Here is a 21,540-nt window from a genome sequence, read left to right on the forward strand (position 1 = left end):
TAAGGGCTGGCTTTTTTGTTACGTTTTGGAAAGGCACTGCTGGTCAGTACTGGGGCTGGAGGATGCTCATTCTCGTCCAGCTCCTTCCAGCACTCATCTTTGCCGCAATGCTGCCATATATACCAGAAACGTGAGCTGCGTCGGTTCGATTCGCGCGAGAAGAACTATCACTAACGGACCAGCCAGACCTAGATGGCTCCTTCAAACTGGTGACATGGAAAAGGCGAGCAAAGTCCTCCACTGGCTGCGCGAGGATGTTGACGAGCCAGCAGACATTGCGCATGAGCTGCATGCCATCAACCGTGACATTGAGGCTTACCGCCAGGGCCAAGATTCCTTCTTTGCCAAGTCTCTCGCGCTGTTCCGAGAGAAGCCCCTGTTTGCTCGGATGTGGCGCGCGTTTCTTCTGCAGTTCATGGCGCAAATGTGTGGTGCCACAGCCATCAAGTACTATCTTCCCACTCTACTAAAGGCTCTGGGGCTGGGTACACGCCTCGCGCTCATGGCGGGCGCCGTAGAAATGACGGCAAAGATTGGCCTCACTGTCGTTGAGATGTGGATCATTGATCGATTTGGAAGAAAAGCGTGTCTTGCCGGTGGAAGCGTTGTCATGGCTGTCGCTATGCTGGTGAGTAGCAGAAGATGGGGTGCTTCTCCTCGAGCCAATATGGCCCTAACAAATTGAACCAGATCAATGGCGCACTGCCACAAATATTCCCGAAAAATGTTAGCACTGTGGCAGATGCCATCTGCATCGCCTTCATCTTTGTATACGCGATGGGCTACAGCCTTGGACTTGGACCGGCGGCGTGGGTGTATAGCTCGGAAGTGCGCAATAACCTCGACGCTGGAATTCCAGTGACTGACTGACGCTAACTTGGTATGCTAGATCTTTCCAACAACGTATCGTGCCCGCGGACTGAATTTCGCTGCGTCTGGTGGCTCCATCGGCAGCATCATTGTTGCCCAGATCTGGCCCATGGGCGTGGCCAAATTTGGCAGCGGAATCTACTTTTTCTTCTTCGCCGTCAATGCCATTTGCGTACCGGTTTGTGATTTCCGCTAATGTCTCCTCCAGATTTCTACATGATCATCATGAACGCTGACCTTTCCATTTGGCAGGTAATATGGCTACTCTACCCCGAAACCAAGGGCTGCGCTTTGGAAGACATGGACTTGCTATTTCAGAGATGTAGCCGCGCCGGCACAAGTATGGACTTGCACGGACTGGCAGACCAAGAAGAGGACCAAGAACCGCCAGGCGTCGTTGCTACGCGCAACAACTCAGCCGACCGGGGCCCTGAGACGGGAAATGAAGCAGCCGAGGCTCAGCCACTACTTTTGCAATAGAAAACAAGGAGCAACGATTACTGTGCTCAAGGAGACTTGCAATACGTACACTTGCAGGCGTCGCTGTTTCCCTCCATGGCCTGAAGTGTCGGCATGGCTAGTTGATCGCTGTACATTTTGAGTATACAGGTACATACGGCATGTTGCCTTAACGAAGCTCGTCCCGAAAGAAAAAATGCATCAAGTCGAATCATTTTTCTGTTATTTGTGAATAAGCCAACGGGCGCCGACTACATGACAATCAATCCGGGATGGGTGGCATCTATTCTTCATGGACAGAGTGATGCCAAAACGTTTGGCATATTTGAGAGACTTGACGGCATCGCGCGGTGATTTTACAACAGGGTTCGTGTGTCAGCGCTGGCAGCAACGGTGCCTCCAGGTAATTTCGAGCGGCATTGTACGTGGGAATTGGTGCTCTGAATTACCTTTACCCACTGTAGCTATCTACCTACCGCGCCTGCTGCGGCACCAACTGAAGAGGTTTGCTTTCAAGTCACATTCAGTCTACTGGTGTTTGGATTTGATATAGTAGTAGTCTGGGGACGGAGTACTGACTGTATTATTACCTATATGAAAATTGTTGGCAAAGAAACTATTATGTATGCAAGGACTCTCAGACTCAGGCACCGCCGCGTCCACGTGCGGCAGCATACAAACGGCCAATATCCCGCCTCCACTGCTTGACATTTGGGCGAAGGATGCGGCGATCATATGTATACAGGCCGTTGAGCTCGCCTTCAACATCGGTAGTCTGCGTGTAGATGGCACCACTGCAGGCGTACATTTCAATCTGGTCCTTGAGCTCCCCGAACAACACACCGGTGCGATAGTTGTACGCTTCTAGATTCTCATCCATCTCGTACGTCTGGCGAATCTCATCAATGGCCTTTTGAACCTTCCACAAGCTAAATTGAAAATCTTAGCTCATGTTTTTTTTTTTTTTGAAGAAAGGAACGAGGGGTTGAATCTCACTGGTCAGCGGTGACATTGTGTCCAACACCGCCGAATTCGCCTTGGAAGCCAATTCTGCTAGGGTCGTATGGGCCGCCTGGGAGAGACGAAAAGGGGCTGCCGCACTGGGGATTGGCGTAGTGGTGGTTATCCTATGCAGTAATGAGTCAGACTGGCGGGGATATCCAATCAAACCAGACAAGATTGAATAGGGTGAAGAGAACATACCGAAAAGTCACCAAAGCCGTGGTCGTGCCAGCCCGTGACCGAATCAATCAATCTCGTCGGGTCCAATTTTCGTACCATACTCGTCAGTTCGTCTTCGGGGTATGGTGGCCTGTTGAGTTGGGCCCAGCCTTCGTTGTAGATGACCTAGATGGTGGTAATCATCATTAGCGGACGTGACGATTTAAGAGAGCGATCAAGAAAAAGGAAACCAAAGAGGGAGGCAGGACACGCAGTAGCAGAGGAAAAACAAAGAAAGAAAAGGAAAAAAAAAAAAACAAGAGAAAAAAAAAGAAATAGAGCTTACCCAGATTAGAATTGATGGGTAATTCTTGTGCTCATTGATGAGGATTCCCAGCTGGCGGCGAAACTCGGCTTGCTCGTCGGCATTTGGCATTCTGCCGTCAGCAGACATACTAGGCATATCCTGAATCACGACAAGACCCATTTCATCGCAGGCTTGATAAAATAGATCCGGCTCTACTTTTATCTTGGGTGATATAAGTACGGGTTATGCAAAAGGGATCAGGGAAAGACATACATGTTTGCGCACAGTGTTGAAACCAAGGCTCTTGAGCATCTTCAAGTCATACACCATGGCTTCGCGGTTTGGAGGCAGATACAAGCCATCGGGCCAGTAGCCTTGATCCAAAGTCCCGACCAAAAAGGTGAATTTTCCATTGAGTAGAGGCCTTTTGATGCCCTGGACATTGCCAACGGCAATGCTGCGGAATGCCGTGTAGCTGCTAATGGTATCATCGCCCATCGAAACGGTGATGTTGTAGAGATACGGCGAAGACGGAGACCAAAGATTAGGAGAATTGAGTCGAAATTTGACTTCGGTATCAGAGGTGCCGACAGACAAGGCGACCTGTTTGCCATGCTTATCAAAGAGGTTCAACTTGACACCCGTTCCGTTCTTCCCCGAACTGTGAACAGTGAAAGCAACTAGAGGTTGTTAACATAGACCCATAGGCCAGTAGTACTGCAATGAAAGTGGGCATACCGTTGCCATTCATATCAGCTGTGACATCAAGACCAGTGATATGGTTTTGGGGTACACGTTCCAACCAAACCTGCTGCCAGATACCGGAGCAGGACCGGTAGAAAATGTGACTAGGCCGTCTGGTTTGTTTCCCAATGGGACCCATCTCCATGTCTGTCGGATCGTACACGAACACCAGCCTAGCAATATATGAGTATATTATTTCTGAATGTCTACGGGACTCAACGTACAGAGTATTTTCTTGGCCATACTTGACATGATCCGTCACGTCTAGTGTGAAGCGAAAGTAGCCGCCCACGTTGTGGCCGACTTTGACGCCGTTGAGAAACACGGTGGCTTCGTAGTCGACAGCTTCAAAATTGAGCAGTACTTTTTGGCCTTTCCACGAGTCGGAAACCTTGAATGTCCTGGTGAACCACATGCGCGCGACTGGGTATTCCTGAACGCCGGAGAGACCGCTCTCAACACAAGATGGTATCATGATTTCTTTGCCAAGCTGGCCCGTGGGAGGGCTGCTGAGCGCTTCAGCGGTGGGGCGGCCATCTGCGCTCTCGTAGGTCCAGATTCCATTTAGACTCTGCCAACTATCGCGATGCAGCAGAGGGCGCGGATGTTCTGGCCAAGGATTCGTCCCGACTTTATACGTCCAATCAGTGTCGAGCGGAGGGGTCAACACCTTGTACGGCACAGGGCTACGCTTGTCGAGAGACGCCGACAACGCCACAGAGGGCAGTATGGCAAGTATACTACCCAAGACGTTGAGATGGAGCTGCATATTTGATGATTTTAGAAGTCGGTCAAGTGCACAGAGCCATGAAGTATTTGGCGAGACAAAGGCTCTAGCCAGGGGGGCTTTTGCTTGGGCAGCATCCTTTTATAGGCAAAGCATCCAAATGCCAGGCCGCAAGAATTCCTCTAGGTTGGAACTTGGGCTGTCGGTAGCCGAATTTCGTACTTGCAGACTTGCATTCCGCACCTGAACCACGAGGTGCTCAGTACCCCCCGTGCGCCCGTTCCCCCTCACCTTGGCGCGATCATCAACGGAGTCGTTACATGGCGTTGGCTGCAAGTCGCTCACTGTCTATGCCGGCCGTATGTCGGCGTTGTGCACTGGTGCGACTCTACTGTAGTTGTGGTTGGTGGTGATTGGTTCGCCCAAAAGATGCTCTGCTGGTAGCCTCGTGATTACGTCTTGGAAGAGCTCAGTTTGGTTCGCGGGGAACCAAGACATGCACCGGAATGTCGGGGGGATCGGCATTTTGCTAGTGGCTTTGTGTGAGTACCTAGTGAGTAGTAACTGCGGGGTCGGTGCCTGCTTCGTGCGGGGAAACAAAACGGGAGGGAGATGGGAGACGTGAACAAGTAGATGATTGTCATGTGGTTCTCTGATGAATGATGATGTGGATCAAAAGACAGATAGATTATGAATTCATGTATTCTTTTCGGGATAATGCTTGTTTTCTTTTTTTTTTCTTTTTTTTTATAAGATGCCTCTGCAGTGCTGTCTTTGACTCGTACGAATCCTGCTGCTACCTACCTCCACCCACTGTACTGCTGGGGACGGGACTACCTACACAAGAACAAGGGCCCCGCCAGAGCAACACTGCCAGAACATCGGCATCCCGCCTTATTATAGCCTCTTCTATTAATTTACTAACAAGTATTGATGCTATTTTATTATTAAATTTGTCTACAGCTTCTATATAAACAAAAAGAAATAGATTTTCTAATCATTAATTTAAATATACAAGCGTAATATAAAAAAGGAAATATATAGACATATTATATTATTAATTAAACTATATAAGCGCGATATTAACAAAGTACCGCGATATGTGTAGATCTCGTGACCCTAAGTCTCCCCTTATAGCAGTTAAAGGGGTTAGAAAGCACCCGGAAGGACTATATGCTGGGTAACTATATAACGCTGTATCTTGGCTTTATGATTTTAAAACTTTATTCTCGTATTTAGTGGAGTCGCTTGATTTTTTTCCTCGTTGTATAATGCCCTGAGGCGACCTATTGCCAAGCAGCACTTGTTCGGTTTGCCATATAATTGGCTAACAAGGCGTACAGACGTCATGTCTCCCTACTTCCAGCATTCTAGGGCAGCTAGAGTCGGCTAGACTCCACATCAAGTCAAATTAAATCATCTGACAATGGTCGCCGTGGCTGTATTTCATCTTGCTCCATGACTCGGCTGTGCAGTCTTGGCAAAAAGACCATCGGTGTCCCCTACGCGTTGTATAGCTGAACGGTACTAATCCGTACTTGAAGACAGAAACTGTCCAATTAGTGTGAGAAGGCGGCGGCATGGGCCTTATGACGTATGACGAGGGCTCGGAACTAACCGAGGGTGTGGCATACTTTATACTACGTTCCTGACTCATGTATGCGTGTTATCGGAAAGCCGTCGGATGTTAGACACAAGCTATACTACTTTAAGCTGAAGTTTATGCCTCTAATTCAAGGGTGGTAAGCAAGCAGCGAGGCTGAGATGTGCTTGCCTTGTACTGAAATCTGTCTTGTATAAAATGTAATTTTTGTCATCAATATGTATATATACAAATATATATCATATTCAACCACAATATTTGTGTCCGAGTCGCGTTTATAGACTTTACAACAATCAAAACAGCTTATATAGACTTTTGAGACTATAAACCATGACTCGAAAAGCGAGTTGGTGTTTCTACTTACACGTGTATCAAGTATGTCCGATATCGTTCGAGGTGGATAAGCAGTAGCCCACATTTCAAAATTTTGTGCCTTGATATCAGTAAATTAATTTGTCACAGGCCAATCCCCACAATGGGGGCGGGCCGTATGCGCGGTGTTGCATAGGATGAACTCAGCCCTATATGTTGAGATGTTGAGGAAATCGCGGTAAACACTTTTCATTGCCGAACCGATGGACTCGACTATAGATACGGCCATGCGCCGGAAAACTTTTGCCAAAAGAGCATTGCCTCTTGTTACCAGCTCCCATCGGACAAATCTCTTTGCTTTGCGTTGCCTCCTTTGAGGATTCCCTAGCATCATGAATCTCCAAACTGCCGCTTTCCTCATCAACGTCCTTGGCTTTCAGGCCGGACTGTCGGTTGCCGCTGGAGAAGGCGTCGAGGGAGAGACAGGCCGCATGACCCTTGGCTTCAGGTCCGTGGGCCAGGTATGTCGTCTTTTGTATACAGTCTCAACTCATCGGCCAGTTGGGCTAACAAGGAGCAGCAAGAGAAAGACCTCCTCACCAAGACGGGCTCCCTCATCCAGAGTCGCAACACCTTTGCCACGCACATTGGAGATGGAGTCTACTTGGGCAATAGCCCGATACAACGTGATGGCGATAGGTTTGTCGCCCCCCCACCACCCTGCTGTCGCACCCTGCTGTCGCACCCTCACTCACGTCGTGTCTAGTCTCTTCGTCGTCACCGCTGACGAAGCCGCATTCAAGGCCACCTCCAAGGCTTGGATTCCCGAGGAATACTGGACTCTACCCGGCAGAGAAGATGACAAAATGGTGGAGAGAGAGGCTGCCATTTCCAGGGATCAGCTCGAGTACTACATGGAGGACCTCGGGCTGCAGTCAAGCCGCACCGTGAAACTGGCCAGGCTACAAGGTGCTGCGTCGGATGATGTCCTGCAGATGCTTATCCCCAACGACATGATTGCCCACGACCAAAACGGCGCTCCCATCGACGTAGAAAGCAAGCTCGACACCAAGGTTGAACCAACTGAGCCTTCGTATTGGAGCGTTGACTATGATGAATGGGAGGGAATACTCGGCAGCAAGGTCTACACCAAGGAGTCACTGCGCGAAAGAAGCGCCTCCCTGACGGAAAGGGCAACCAAGGCCGTCACTGACGCTGAAAAACTCGTCGAGGCCGATTCCCCCGCTGCGGCGAAGGCGCTAGAAGAGGCGCTCGCCGTTTCAAAGAGATGTGCCGAGGGCGTCGGCCATTTTCACAGACGCCGCCCCGAATGGGTCGAATTTGACGACTTTAACACGGTGTACGAGCAGTACGCCAATGCCCGCAAGGCCAGTGCCAAGCTTCGCAAGATGAAGCTGACCAAGGCCGTGGAGGCGCAAAAGAGCAAGCTGACCGAGGCGGCGGAAAAGCTAGACGACGAAGCGACCCGGGCTGCCGCGGTTGCCGAGGCCCAGGAGGCCGCAGCCGAGAGTAACAAGCTCGTCGAGACAGCCGAAAAAGAGATGGCAGACGTCGAAAAAGCCCACACCAAACTCGAAGAAGTTCGAGGGCAGCTCGACGGCGGCGAACAGGAAGAATTCATCGACCTGCTGGCAGAGAACCCTCAAGCTGTATGGGCCACGCTCCAGGAGTCCTTCACGAGCATGAACGGAAAGGAAGCAGCATCGCTTGATGCAGCCATCAAGGACGAGGCGGACATTACTCAAGCAGAATACTCCATCTTCCAGGAGGGCGTCAACGAGGCCAAGGCCATGGCGACCGAGATTGGGGAAATGGTGACGGCACTCAAGTTTGTGGCTGAAAAGCCGGAAATCCTCTGCCAACGAGCTGGCGGTTTCGACTGCGTGCACGTTTCGACAGACGAGTCTCGCCCGACGGGTGAAGAAAAGCCCGTCAAGGCCGAGCCAGTCGACGAGGGCGAGCTGATTGCCGTCGCCCGGCAGAGATCCAAGGAGAGCTTCGACAACCTCCTCGAGGAATTCGACTACAAGAGCGTGGTCAAGCACGACCAGCTATACAAGGAGCTCAACGAGCGACTGCCCGAGTTCAACCCGGTATCCCGGACGGAAAGAATCACCGGCCTATCCGCCAAGTTTGGCGAGGGTGCGCTGGCCGTGGCCGGAATCGCGCTATACGGCAAAGCCGTTGCCGACGTTTTTTCCGGCGACGCCAGCGTACTAGACAAAGCCGCGGTCGTGACATCCATCCTGCCCGGCATTGGCTGCGCCGTCCAGCTCGCGGATAGCATCGAACACGGCCACGTCGACGCAGGCCACACGGCGCTCTGCTTTGTCGAAGACGCCCTCTTCGTCACGGGATTCTGGGAAATCGCCCTCGTCATGCAGGTCGGCGAAGAGCTCGGCAACTGGATCCAGGCCGAGGACGAGCGCGACAGGCTCTGGGACATGGACCTCCTCGCGCAAAAGGGCGCCGAGGGCTGGCTCGACAACGTGAAGCGGCTCATCAAGCACCTCAAGTCGGACGAGTTTGTGGCCAACGCCACTACGCAGCTGTCGACGTACAAGATCCTGACGCTCTACCAGGCGTCGCAGCTCACGGGCGACTTGCACGCCGCGCACCAGGTCTTGGAGAACGCGACCATGCCGGCGCACGCGCGGCCCGAGCTGAAGCGGCAGATTTGCTCGACGATTGCGGAGAGCAAGTTTCAGCTGCAGACGAAGCTCGAGGCGATTGCGCTCAACCACACGGCCAAGCTGGAGCGCGAGTTTAAGAAGAAATTTCTCGACGATTGGCTCAAGGCGGCGACGACGCCCACGCCCATCTTTGGCATCACGATTCCGGACTGGTCTAGCAATACAAGACGCATCACCGAGGAGATTGACCGCGCCAGGAGCATGCCTCTGCCGCTGTACGAGGCAGAGGTGAAGAAGGCTATTCGGCACGTCATTGAGCGGCTGGAAACGCCCGCCCCGTGTCAGTGTGTGCAGGGCAGGAAGGGGGGTAAATGCGAGTTTGGCGACTGCCAAAGCCCCAAGCCTGGGGGTCGCATGGATGCTGGAGGGAGATTGTATGCTACTAGTGTGGACTCCATGGAGAGGGCACAGAGGATACGCTTGACGCCAGAGTGCCAGGGACTCTTTACTACATGCCCGGTTGGAACTATGGCGAGCGACATTGGCAGGCCGCTGTGGTGCACGCCGGGTAAATGATGAGTTTCCTTGGCTAAGCATGTATGGAAACAAGGGCGACTAGGTGACGCTTGTTAACGGGCAGATGGGAGAAGGCAGTATATAGGATTAATAGAAGGCTTTTGCCATGTTATCCAGTCAGTTTCATAAATAGTGCAAAATATCGTATACGACATGTACAGTGCCTAATTACTGTAATTACTGTAAAAGTACATTGGTTGGCTAACAATGGCGAATGCCCAGCGTTTTGTCCCAGTTGGGGCCAGTACTGTGGTGCAAGATGCCGACATGCGGGCTAGGTGGTCAAGTGCCAACTTTCCGAGAGGAAAAGAAACTACAGGGTCATTTCCGAGTAAGTACTTAACATTAAACCTCCATATCACAACGATGCACCGGGCTCACTAGCATGGACAAGTTTTATAAGAATTTCAATACCCCCGAGCACTGTGGCTAAGGTCTTTTACAGTAGATACAAGTATTATATTACTTTAAAAAGTATACTCCGTACGTTTAGGCGTAAAATCCACTTTTACCGTCACTTTTTGATACCCACTGTAGGTGGTTACAACCCCACTGTACCAAGTACCAACTGCTATGAGCTAGCATCAACGGCTATTCCGATTGGTGTAAACTTGATGTGCTCGCAAGAATTCAACTGTGCAATGTAACATACAAACAAGTGTTTATACAAATGTTCCCTCGAGCGTGATCTTTTGCGCCGTCAAATGCGGGCGTACTCAGCCAATAATTGTCCATCGTCACGGCACGAGAATAGATGCCTGAGAAGATACTTGTCTGTGGTAATTCCATGCCTAATTATGCTATTGTGGGGGGATCGTAGGTGAAGTGAAACGTCTGTCAGAATCTCACTATATATAGTGGGGAGACACAAATTCCGTACGGTTTGTTAGCCAAATTATATGGTAAACTGTACCGAATTATTGTCAACCCACTGTACATACATAGCTCACTCTATACTGTATATTCTAGACTCTAAAAAAAAAAAAAAAAAAAAAAAAAAAAGAAAAGAGAGAGAGAGAGAGAGAGAGATGACTTCTAGATCAAGTTCATCAGAGGCAGAGAATGCTAGCGCCTATATATATTTGTTCTGATGAGGACTTGACACTGCGTCTGGTGAGCGCCACTAGCCCTGGTTAAGAGACCTGCTGGAAATTCTCGTTGATACCATCGAAAACGCTCCTCAACTTTACGTAAATATGGAAAGAATATCGTCTTCTCATAAAAATTATAGAGCGGCGTGGTGGCACGAAAATCTGATACTGGCCAGAAAGGCAAGCTACTCACCAACATACCACGGAACAGCTAATGAATGCAAGCTTACGTGAGAGGCGCATTGCCACAGCCTAGTGAGCGGAAACTCAACGCAACAGGTAAAGAGGACAGCAGGCTCGGAGGGGTCAGCAAGGGAAACCTTCCTTCCTGTTACTGTTACTACTCAATCTTACAATTACAGGTCACAATTCGGCGCCAAAAGCAGCAAAAGTTTGGGGTACATGTGTCAGCTTGATCTGGTCAAAAGAGCCATGGTGGAGCCGGCATCTTATTTAGCTTCGTGTCCAGGGTGACGAATATGATAACCATGTACTCGATGCTTGCGGATCTGAATGCGTTGATCGGATGTACAGGCCAAACCCCCGACTTTAGCAGAGCAAAATGGCCACTTGGCACTGGGCCTCGGGGATCGTCGTCGCCCAGGAAAATCTCTTTAGCGCGGCTCCGCTACCAAGACCTATTGGGGTGGAATTTTGGAGCATGGAAAATAAAATAAAAATAGGAATAAAAATAAAATCAAGAGTGTTCCGGGTGGTGCTTCCGAGCCACAACTTGAGATGAGCCAGTCAGGTCGGCTCGCCCTGCCGAGAACTCGATCCAAGCCGGCTGGCCGAAAGCACCGTCTGTCTTGCTTCGAGGCTTTAAATAGATGCAGCTGAAGGCACATGTTTTATTGGGACACAGTGTCAACTGCAGAGGCAGTTTGCTCGCATACGCTCCCCGCGTAGGAATCGGGGCATAGGAGCCACGCAGCGTAATAAATGACCCTGCATGCCAGACTCCACGGCTCTGTTTGCCACATGTGAAAGAGCCGTCTTGCTGTGTGGATACAAGAATCACCTAAAAAAAGAGAAGTAGCTCGACATTTATACAATCCCACCGAGTCTCATGCAGCCATCCAACCATCCCATCCGTGGAAGAGAAGGGGTTACGCACAATCAAATACACCATGCCCAATCATGAGCTCGAGCATCCACCAATTTTTGCATGCTGGTCAAATCCTTCTGCTGGGTCTAAACATTGTAGTCGTGTTGAGGCGGAGCTGCCCACACCCCTCAAGAGCTGCCAGAAGAGCAAAGGCAAAAGCCGAGACTTTGAGAGTGCAAACGAAATTACATACCATAGTATAGCTAATGTATTATATTATTAATATCCACGAATTAGAATAGTAATATGGTATATTTAGCAGGGCTTACGCCCCACCTGTGAGTTGAGGCTGCGTAGGACCGGACTTCGGCCCTGCATGAAGGAATTCCTGCTAAGCGAACGACGGAGAAAAGGCCCCAGAGTACGGCGGTTAGGTCGCAAGGGCTTTCTATTGGGCGTTTGTGTATATTTTATGTGATTTAATCCTAAATCAGTTTCACCTGGCGGTAGCGTCAGGATTCGGCACTATTTTAAGAAAAACACCTGCTCGATGAGGAGCTACTTTATTTAGAGACGTATACATCTAAATACAGTAGCATGTGAAATAGAATATTAAGCTAGTGGAAAAGCTTACGCCGCCGTGGCGGCACAATTGCCACGGTTCTTTAGTCTAGGACATAATTCGGGATTCAGGTACCTTCGGTAGGATCTGAACTGTTTTAGAGCCCCGGTCATCGAAAACGAAGGATCAAAATTGCAAGAGCTTGCAAGGTATCTGCGTACGCTTTACCGAGTCTGGATCAGATGTTCAATGCGGTAGACATAAGCCGCAGTAATGGAATCGGCCGCTGAGCCTTGTTTCTGGCTCGATGAAGAGATGGGCAACAAGATTGCTAAAAGGGATGAGCTGATGTTGACGTTGCAATGCGGTAAACGGACCTGTCCCAAGTTTTGAATCCATACGTAGCATTTGATTGCTTATTACGGGGAAACAAGTTTGTCATAGTCGGCGCCTAGAGATGACAGCCTTGGCCAGTGAGCATATAAGTAGAGCTTATCCAACCACTCAAATCGCAAGTCCTCTTATCAAGACACATTGTCCTATAATATTCTTTTCATCCATCACTATGGGGAAAGAGCTAGCACAACAATTATCCGCCACGCAGTCAGATGTGGCGATTATTGGCGGCGGCGCAGGCGGCGTTGCTGTTGTTCTACACCTTATCGAACAAGCGAAGAAGGGGAGATGCCTCGGCGAGATTGTCATTATCGAGACGAGAGATGTGCTGGGCCCCGGTCTTGCATTTTCAACTGATTGTCACGGAACGATCCTGAACATGCATTCCGACACCATGGGAATTTACCACGGGAACCCGCGAGACTACACACAGTGGCGCGAGAGCCTGGAAGATGGACCCTTTCCATCTCGTGTCGACTACGGGAAATATCTCCAAGAACGCTGGATCACAGCCATAGAGGAGGCTCGTGTTCTTGGCCTCACCATTACAGCCATCCAAGCCAGTGCAACAGATATTGACAAGGCTGGGGATACGGCATATAAAATTACGCTCGACAACCAGACCACTCTCACTGCACACTCCGTCGTCCTTGCTCTGGGGAATTTTACCGGGTCAGCAAACTCGCATCTGCTTGGCAAGGCTGGCTACTTCCCCAACCCTTGGCCTACAACCCAGCTCAAGTCGATCCCCCCCACTGCACACGTTCTCGTCGTTGGTTCAAGGCTCTCCGCCGTTGACGCCGCGCTGTACCTGTCAGAGAATGGCCACCAAGGCGCCATCACTTTCATGTCCCGCAGCGGCAAGCTGCCCAGAGTACAGGGCGACCCGGTTCCCAACCCGCGTCGGTATGCCCTGCACGAACTTGCGCGGCAGGTCGAGGGCAACCCCGACGAGAGTCTCTTGCGGCTTACGAGCTCCTTGATGGACGAGATTTCCATGGCCACCAACGGCGACTGGAGTTGGATGCTGGAAAGGGACTGCCCTATGGAGCAGCTTGAGGCGGATTTGATGGCTGCCCAGGAGCAAAGAGTCCGCTGGCAATCTATCCTGAACGGCACTGCTCCCGTCATTGAGAGATATTGGAACTCTCTTTCTTCAACGAGCCAGAAGCTATTCATGGAAAAGTTCAACAGTACTTGGATGACATACCGTCATGCCATGCCGATAAAGAACGCCAAGCGTGTCCTGAAACTGCTTCAAAACTCTCAGCTTCAAGTCGTCCGAGGAGATACAATCTATTGGGATGGCATGTTCAAAGCCGAGACCTCTGCGGGTGTCATTGAGACCTGTTATGTGATTGAGGCTACCGGTCAGGAATGCCACACCCATCGCATCAACTCTCCCTTGGTGCAATCTGCCGTGCACAAGGGGCTATTGACGCCGCACGCCGCCGGCGGAGTTGTCGTCGATTTCCAGAGTCTACAAGCGTCGTCCAAAGGCCTCTACGTCATGGGCTCACTCACCAGAGGCACCCATTTCTACGTCAGTGCCACTGATCGTGTGGCTGCACACGCGTCTCGCATTGCCCAGTCGCTGACTGGTGAGCCGTTTTCTATGCATTTGCATGCCGCCATTTTTGTCGGTGGAAGCTTGGTCTCCCACCTCATGGCCAGCAAGCTAGTGCCTGAGCTGATTCACGCTGGCCACGTACCTTATTTGTTCCTGGTGTCCTCGGCCGCCGCCGAGCCGGAGAAGCAAAAGGGTGGTGAGCTGTCCGACTTTCCCGAACTTGGCTTCTTTGAGAATGAGCTGCTACAGGAGCATGTCATTCCTTACTTTGAGAAAAAGGATGCCGAGGATGCGAAAAGTCCTACACTGTGCCAATTGGCTTCCAAGTACGGCATTCTGGTCCAGCAGCTGCCTGCTGCCATCGGCGACAAGTCATTTTCTGAGAAAATGGGCCAGCACCACATTGATATGGGACTGTCGCTCGTCTCGAGCGACAGATTCAGCGACAATGCTCTTGGGTACTTTTCCAGTGGCAAGAAGCTGCTTCATCTGTACTCGGAAAACCTGCCATCCTATCGCGGTGTCATGTCCGCTGCGCGCGCCATGAACAACAAGGAAAGCCACTTCATCTATTCTCTGCGCGAAATGAAAAGAGGCGCAGCTCTGGGTCACGTCATTGACATTCGCAAGCATGCCATTGACTATTCCAAGTCTACACTTGCTTGCATGAACGACGTCTACGCCCTCGGCATCGACATGGCCATGTGTGCCGTCGGGAAAATTGCCCGGGCGGAGGACCTCGGTGCTGTGGTGGGCAACATTGGCGGCGAAAACGACGCCGTGTCCTCCAATCGGCCATCGAAAGAAGAGGTGGAGGAGTATGCCGCGAGCATCGTGCAGATACTCGTTGATTCTTTTGCCTCGACGCAAAAGAGGGACGATTTCCAGTCCCATATTCTAGGGGTTGTGAGGGAGTGGTCAGACAAGAATTGCGCGTAGATGATCCAACAGTGCTTCTTCCATCTACCTAGCGAAAGGTATCACGGTTATCACTATGCTGGGCATCTAATTTTTGACCGGCCATTGAATATATTACTGATTTCATTCCATATTTTTTTCTTCACTAGCCTCCCAAAGCTAGTTGCACAAAGGCTCTGCTGGGATACGACTAATTCGATGCGATTGTGGGCTAGGAGCAGACAGGCTGCGTGGTCTGCCTACATCAAGTAATAAATGCTGATAAAATGATCTCTATCGTGGCAAAGTTGCCCATCAACTGCAACACGTAGCACGCGAGACGCTGCAGCACACGCCACCTATGTATCGGGCGGCCGAGGACGCAATGTCGGAAATAACTACGCCACGCCACGCTTGTTTCGGCTTTGCTACTGGACTAATACAGGGAAACAATCGACACCGTCGCGGGAGGAGACAAAATAGCGGCCCGGCGCCACTGTTCACGGCTTTCCACGGCCACATCCTGTGATGGAGAGGGGGGTTACGAGCTTTTTATTTGCGAGAGCGGCAAGGAGGCTGCGGCAAGAAAGCTATGGCATAGTTGAATCAAAGGAGGCATATCTTGGAACGCAATTTTGGGATATTTGGAAGGATAATTATCATATCCATCACACATCTCCTCTTTCGTATCTCGTTTTTCGTATCTCGGTTCGCCAACTAGCACCAGCGCTAGTGGCGCCGACGATCTACAGCGGGGTCTGGTGGTCCGTATTAATCGTTTATAGAGCTTGGATACCGCCCTCGTAGCGTAATTGTTCAATCATGGAATCCCGTTAAACTGCTCTGCTAGGATACTTCTGCTTCGTCGGTCAGCATGTCCGTAATGATATACATATATATTTATATATATATAAGGACCCTTTCCCATTTGATGCTACTGCAAGTAGCGAATTCTTTGAACATCTTAGAGAACCCATACACATAAAAATGCATCTACATCTTACATCTCTTTTACCTTTCCCTTTGCTCCCGTCACTTGTTACGGCCCTTCTCAACTGCCGTCCCGATGGCCCTGTTCTTCCAAAGCCAACCTCTCTTCAAAAGTCGCCCGTTTTCGAATCAGCAGCCGCTAATCTCACCAACACCCTCAATGATGCAATCAATGGCAGCATCGCAGCCGGATGGGCTGTTGAAAATGTGTCCTTCTCGCTGGCCGTCGTCTCCCTCGACCAGGCAGACCCCGGCATCCCCATCTGGGAGTTCCACCACCAGGCGAAAACCAGTGTCAATGGCACAAAGAAAATAGACCGAGATTCGCAATATCTCATCGCATCTATAAGTAAAGTCTTGACAGTCTACATTCTGTTGATGAGCGATGTGAATATCGATGATCCGGTAACAGAATTCTTGCCTGAGCTCGGAAACAACAGTTCTACAATGCAGTGGCAAAGCATAACGCTACGGATGCTGGCTTCACATCTTGCAGGAGTGCCGGCAAATGGTAAGCCAGTTCAAGAAAAAAAAAATTAGCCTAACTGATATATATGCTGCATACTGACATTCCGCAATGGTAGATGGATTCTCCGAGTATTACTACTTGAAAGATCTTTTCTTGTCACATGGCTTCCCGCCTATTGGTGACTCTGATTACCCGCAGTGTGAAGTCATCGGACTCAACAATGCCTGCAGCAAACAAGGTAGAAGAATTCGCCCAACGGTCTTTGGTAAGCAATTGCTGATGGCTTGACTAGACTTTATCGGCCACATGATAGGCGCACGTCCAATTACAGTACCAATGGAGCGACCTGCTTACTCGAACGCTGCCTTCAATGTCTTGGCCATGGCACTGGAGGCCGCAACGGGCAAAAACTATACGCAGATGGTAAAGGAAATGTTCTCAACGAATCTCGGTATGAAGGACACTCTCCCTTCGCCTGGTTGTGATAACAAAGCTGTCATTCCCTCTGTGGAAAGCAACTGGGGTACAGATTTCGGCTATAGTGCTCCGTAAGTATATCAGCCGGTTGCCTATGAGCAATCATATCAAGAGAGCATGTGTATGCTAAATATGAGAATTGCAGTTCAGGTGGTCTTGTTTCTACTACTTCGGATCTATCGAAATTCACGCACAGACTTCTCGCCCGCTCTCTGGGTCTCAGTCCGACCCAAACCCGGCAATGGCTCAAACCAGACGCATTTGGCGGGAGCACATCTACTGCAGTTGGCATGCCGTGGGAGATTTTCCGACCAGCTGACCTTGTTCCTAAACATCCTCATCCGATTACAATCTACGATAAAAATGGCGGTGCTCTGGGGTATCGCAGTCAGATATCGGTGCTTGACGAATACGGCATCGCGCTCATCGTTCTGTCGGCCGGCGCAATGAACGCACAGCCGTTACTCACAGACGCCATGCTTGCACAATTTGTTCCCGCCATAGACGAGGTATCCAGAAAGCAGGCCGACCATGACTACGCACGCAACTTTGGCAGAAACTGCAATGGTGGAAATAGCAGCGTTATAGCCAACATCACCTTCAAACAAGATATAGACTCACTCACCGTCTCTTCTTTTCACCTCAATGGCTCAGACATGCTCGCATCGATACCAGACATGTGGAATCTGACTATGGGACAATACTCTTCTCCCGTGGGGCCGAAATTACGCCTCTTTCCTTCAGACATGGTCAAGCAAACAAAAGTACAGCATGAGACGTTGACGAGCGAAATGTGGCTCCTATGGCCCGAGTTGATTGATGGAGAACGCTCGGACCTACCTGGTGCTGGACTGGAACATGCGAATTGCATGACTTGGGCCATCGGAGATTGGGTCCATTATGGAGGTCAGCCGATCGATAGGGTCCTGTTTTATAGGGATGAGAATGGCAAGGTTGTTGGCTTTGAGGCGCCCTTCTTACGAACAGGCATTTTGCGGCCTTGAAAAGGCATCGGAGGCGGCCAGGGCTAGTTGGATTCATCAAGGTACGGAATTTAATTCCGCTCCCAGCTTATTTTACGAAATTTTAATAGTATTTCCGGTGGTCCTCCAGCGTCTTCTGGACATTTGCGACATTGCGATATTTTATTGCTATGAGAGGAGCTCTAATTTGTCTTTCGAGACCCAACTCACGCTGCTTAGGTGTCGCGCCTGTCATCCATTCAGCAGTCATGAATACATTTTTTTTGCAAAATATAATTACAAGTTAGCTATCACATGCATCTTTACCCCTAGTTGAAATAAATAGTACTGTGCCCCTTGGCAATACTCTTCAAGACACCTTCATCGACCTTGGGCGGGAAAAGTCTAGTACCGCCTTGTTCGCGGCCGTGACTCGTTTCAGATCCCAATTCTGCACGAACCCGGTAAATGTTGCCAGACGATTGTATGAGAGGTTCTCAAAGTCGCATAATGTGACCGCCGCGCCCGCCACTGCCTCCACCTGCACCTCGGTCTGGATGATCCACGCAGGAAGCGCCAGCGCTTTCTGCCCGGCCGGCATGCAAAACCTGTCTACCGTCGCGAGTGCAGTGATGCACCCCAGATTGGTCGTACTGCTCACGACCCGCATCGAATGCGGCCGCGAGAAGTCGAGCGTCTCGCCGTTGTTGGCCTTGACGGCCTTGAGCGCCGCGTTCTCGACGCTTCCAACGAATTCAGCGACGCGGTTGTATGAGAGGTTGTCCATGTCGCACAGCTCCACGGCCGTGCCAGGTCCGGCATCCACGCGTACCGTGTGTCCCCTAATCCACTTTGGCAACGCGTATTCGGCCGTGTCCCCGGGCGACATACAGTACCTATCGTTGGTCTGTGTGCTGACGATGCAGGCCCGCGGCCCCGTCTCTGACGAAAACCGCGCTTCTGGGTACTTGCTTAGGATCCAGGACTTATACTTGGCGACGCGCACGCCCGTTGACTTGGAACCGGTGCCACCGTTGGTCGCCGCGATGATGACGGCCCGGCCGTCACGGACCTGCCACCACGCTGAGCCACTATCGCCCGGCCCCACCCGGCCCCATGACGCCGATGGGCCGGCCTTGTCATAGCTCGCGCCGATACCGTGGTCGAGTTCAAAAATGTCGTCAATACGGGCCCGCGCGTACAGCCGCCGCGCGCCTTTTGCCGGCCAAAAGGACCCGCTTCCCAGTCCGCCGACGCCCCAGGCCCCGTAGCCGACAAAGACGACGTCCCGGCCTTTTTCATCTAGGGCGTCGTTTAGGATCGGCTGCTCCAGTGGACGGCCCGTCTTCCCCACAATCTGCGCCTTGGTAGGGAGTTTTAGAATCGCAAGGTCCGTTGAGGCGCCGCCCATGCCGCTCGGTTTGTGTATGCGCTGGGGTGGCACGTACGCGGTGCCCTTGCCCGAGGCAATGACGCGCCCATCCCATGCCTTGAAGGTTTTGGTCACGCTTGTAACCTCGTCTTTATACCCGGCACAATGCGCGGCCGTCAGGATATAGCTCCAGTTGTCCTTGTCGCCCAGCCACGTCGCGGTGCAGCCGCTAATCTCTCCGACGGCGAGCCAAGGGGTGTTGTAGCTGTAGGAGCGCAGGAGCTCATTTTGCGTCTTGATGCTATTCGGGATGTCGTTTAAATCACCACCGTTGAGCTGAAATGTAGCCTTGTCAATGACGAGCGGGTGAGCAGACACGTGCCGCGCTGCCAGCGTGGCGAATGAGACACCCCAGGCTGGTTTCATGCTTGCGTGCAAAAAGGACGTTGCCTCGCTGGTGTTGGCCAGCAAGCTTCTGTTTGACAAAGGTCTGCAATAGGGAAAGTTAACCTTTTGAGCGGGTGGTTAACTAAATTTCGAATGAGGTTGAAGACAGACGCTCATACTGTATTCTTACTATATATACACTTTTTGTTTACCTCTTCCGAGGATATGGCTACTTCTTACTTCAGTAGATGCCATATGAACAAGACGCAGTTTACAGACATTTACTCGGATTTCCCTGACGCGAAAGAATTGCTGTACTTCTCGCGCTACCACCCCACAGGATGAGGTCGGATGACTCAATATTGGTCCTAATATTAGCTATGTTAGTCAATTCAACTACAGGGGATCGTCTCGTACCGAGGCAATCCCCGGCTGCTAGCTAGCCGCAGATACTTGCGCAAATCGGTCTTATGCATACTATCTGAGACTATTATTTTCAGTAGGTCTTCTCCAACACTAGTGATAGCAAACTTCAAAGTCCTCGCAACATCCCAAAACGCGGGGCGATGTATAAGACCCCCTCTCCCCTGGTCCTTTAGGTAATCGGCACCTACAAGCCTCCAAGAAATATTCATGTGATACAAGGGTCCATGAAACGTATTTGGGGGGCAGTAAACGCCAAGTCTCAAGAAGTTAGATTTCACATGGGACTGTGATTGTTGTAGCTTAGAAACATTGATAATTCAGGAGAAAAGAAACGTTCTTTGTAAAGTCGCGTAGACACGATGGCCGCAAGCCTGTCGAGTAAATACTGCTTAAGCAAGTATGGGTACGTATTTAACACAACAAATATCAACTCTAACAATCGATCATGCCGAGTAGAGCCTAAATTCAACGACTTCCTATGAGCTCGTTTTATCGAGAAAGAGGACAGGTATAAGCTATAATCGGGCATTGATGCAATGGTGTGGTAGTGGTGAAAGAGTGACACTTGTTGCTCCTACGGCGTGAACATGGCGTCGCCGTCAGTACACCCCAAGTCGACCCCCACGGATATACGCCGATCTACTGTGTAACCTTTTTCTGCTTCTCGGTGGATATTATTCGTCAATAGTGTTTAATAGGGAAGAGCATGCTGTTACTATAGCAAAATACTCCACCTACTCTAGGTTCTCCCGGCTCTTCCGCCCCGCCTTCTAATCTCTACTCTTAAAATTTTACTATTAGAGTCTCGTCATTCGAGTTCGCGCTGTTGGATTTATTCGCTTCGCTTCTCGCCGGGTCTCGTTTTATTAATTGGGGGATTAGAAAGATTTATTTGTCGTTTTTAGCACGAAGAAGCGCGTCTAGAGCCGCTTATAGCGAGCTACTTGATGAATATGCGGCTCTCGCCGTTCCAATACTTTACTAATGTCGGCGGTAATATAATTTTAGAATCATGTGAATTAGTTGCGCTTGTATAGATGACAGCCTGATCAATGAAAGGCTGCTGACTCGGATCTCGCTGGTTTTTGCCAAGCTATAAGGATACTCCAACTACAGCTGTGGGCACTCGTACTAATAGTACGGTGCAGGCCCTGTGTAATTATTGCCCTTGCTATCATTTTCTTCTCAAAAGTCCGCGTACAGTACCTCGGCTCAGTGCAACCGCACACGTATTCAACATCCGAGGAAGATTTTGTTCAGCCTATTACGCTTCTACAAAGCGGATGTGACGTGGAGTCTGCGGACTAATGCTTCACTGATACGTCAATATTGCGGAGTAGCCCGAATCGTGCGACAGTCTGCACCCTGATCCGCCGCTGCCCTCTCTCCCTCCCTCCTCTCTCTCTCTCTATATATATATGCCATATATTATAGTCAGCACTGCTTACGTCTAGATTCATGCTTAAAATAATTCACAAAC

The 21,540-nt window shown here is 50.5% G+C and overlaps 7 protein-coding genes across 7 annotated transcripts in view; 5 read left to right on the forward strand and 2 right to left on the reverse strand.

The window, feature by feature from the left end:
- Positions 1–1,350, forward strand: part of BBA_03945 (glucosidase II beta subunit-like protein) — a gene marked incomplete at both ends in the record, with an annotated part of 4,300 nt that extends 2,950 nt beyond the window's left edge. Inside the window, 5 exons of the mRNA XM_008599042.1 lie at positions 34–130; positions 187–628; positions 691–828; positions 890–1,048; positions 1,123–1,350. Of these exons, the coding sequence (XP_008597264.1) occupies positions 34–130; positions 187–628; positions 691–828; positions 890–1,048; positions 1,123–1,350 (1,064 nt within the window). The remainder of the gene's footprint in view (positions 1–33; positions 131–186; positions 629–690; positions 829–889; positions 1,049–1,122) is intronic.
- A 622-nt stretch (positions 1,351–1,972) lies between these two features.
- Positions 1,973–4,310, reverse strand: BBA_03946 (glycosyl hydrolase family 2; the record flags this gene model as incomplete). The annotated part of the gene is made up of 7 exons (XM_008599043.1): positions 1,973–2,258; positions 2,326–2,456; positions 2,533–2,676; positions 2,837–3,019; positions 3,071–3,477; positions 3,536–3,714; positions 3,766–4,310. The coding sequence occupies 7 exons, from the start codon at positions 4,308–4,310 to the stop codon at positions 1,973–1,975; spliced, it is 1,875 nt and encodes a 624-aa protein (XP_008597265.1).
- Positions 4,311–6,575: 2,265 nt separating this feature from the next.
- BBA_03947 (uncharacterized protein) lies at positions 6,576–9,413 on the forward strand (the record flags this gene model as incomplete). The annotated part of the gene is made up of 3 exons (XM_008599044.1): positions 6,576–6,691; positions 6,745–6,882; positions 6,950–9,413. 3 exons carry the CDS (start codon positions 6,576–6,578, stop codon positions 9,411–9,413), a joined length of 2,718 nt encoding a protein of 905 aa, XP_008597266.1.
- Positions 9,414–9,620: 207 nt separating this feature from the next.
- BBA_03948 (uncharacterized protein) lies at positions 9,621–9,995 on the forward strand (the record flags this gene model as incomplete). The annotated part of the gene is made up of 3 exons (XM_008599045.1): positions 9,621–9,744; positions 9,889–9,896; positions 9,951–9,995. The coding sequence occupies 3 exons, from the start codon at positions 9,621–9,623 to the stop codon at positions 9,993–9,995; spliced, it is 177 nt and encodes a 58-aa protein (XP_008597267.1).
- Positions 9,996–12,679: 2,684 nt separating this feature from the next.
- Positions 12,680–15,019, forward strand: BBA_03949 (hydroxyacylglutathione hydrolase; the record flags this gene model as incomplete). The annotated part of the gene is made up of 1 exon (XM_008599046.1): positions 12,680–15,019. The coding sequence occupies one exon, from the start codon at positions 12,680–12,682 to the stop codon at positions 15,017–15,019; it is 2,340 nt and encodes a 779-aa protein (XP_008597268.1).
- A 945-nt stretch (positions 15,020–15,964) lies between these two features.
- On the forward strand, positions 15,965–17,917 carry BBA_03950 (Beta-lactamase-type transpeptidase; the record flags this gene model as incomplete). Its single annotated transcript, XM_008599047.1, has 4 exons — positions 15,965–16,478; positions 16,552–16,701; positions 16,750–16,984; positions 17,059–17,917. 4 exons carry the CDS (start codon positions 15,965–15,967, stop codon positions 17,915–17,917), a joined length of 1,758 nt encoding a protein of 585 aa, XP_008597269.1.
- Positions 17,918–18,245: 328 nt separating this feature from the next.
- Positions 18,246–19,673, reverse strand: BBA_03951 (peptidase S1 and S6, chymotrypsin/Hap; the record flags this gene model as incomplete). The annotated part of the gene is made up of 1 exon (XM_008599048.1): positions 18,246–19,673. The coding sequence occupies one exon, from the start codon at positions 19,671–19,673 to the stop codon at positions 18,246–18,248; it is 1,428 nt and encodes a 475-aa protein (XP_008597270.1).
- Positions 19,674–21,540: the final 1,867 nt, after the last annotated feature.

This window comes from Beauveria bassiana (assembly GCF_000280675.1).
Source record: "Beauveria bassiana ARSEF 2860 unplaced genomic scaffold BBA_S00008, whole genome shotgun sequence".
NCBI lineage: Eukaryota > Fungi > Ascomycota > Sordariomycetes > Hypocreales > Cordycipitaceae > Beauveria > Beauveria bassiana.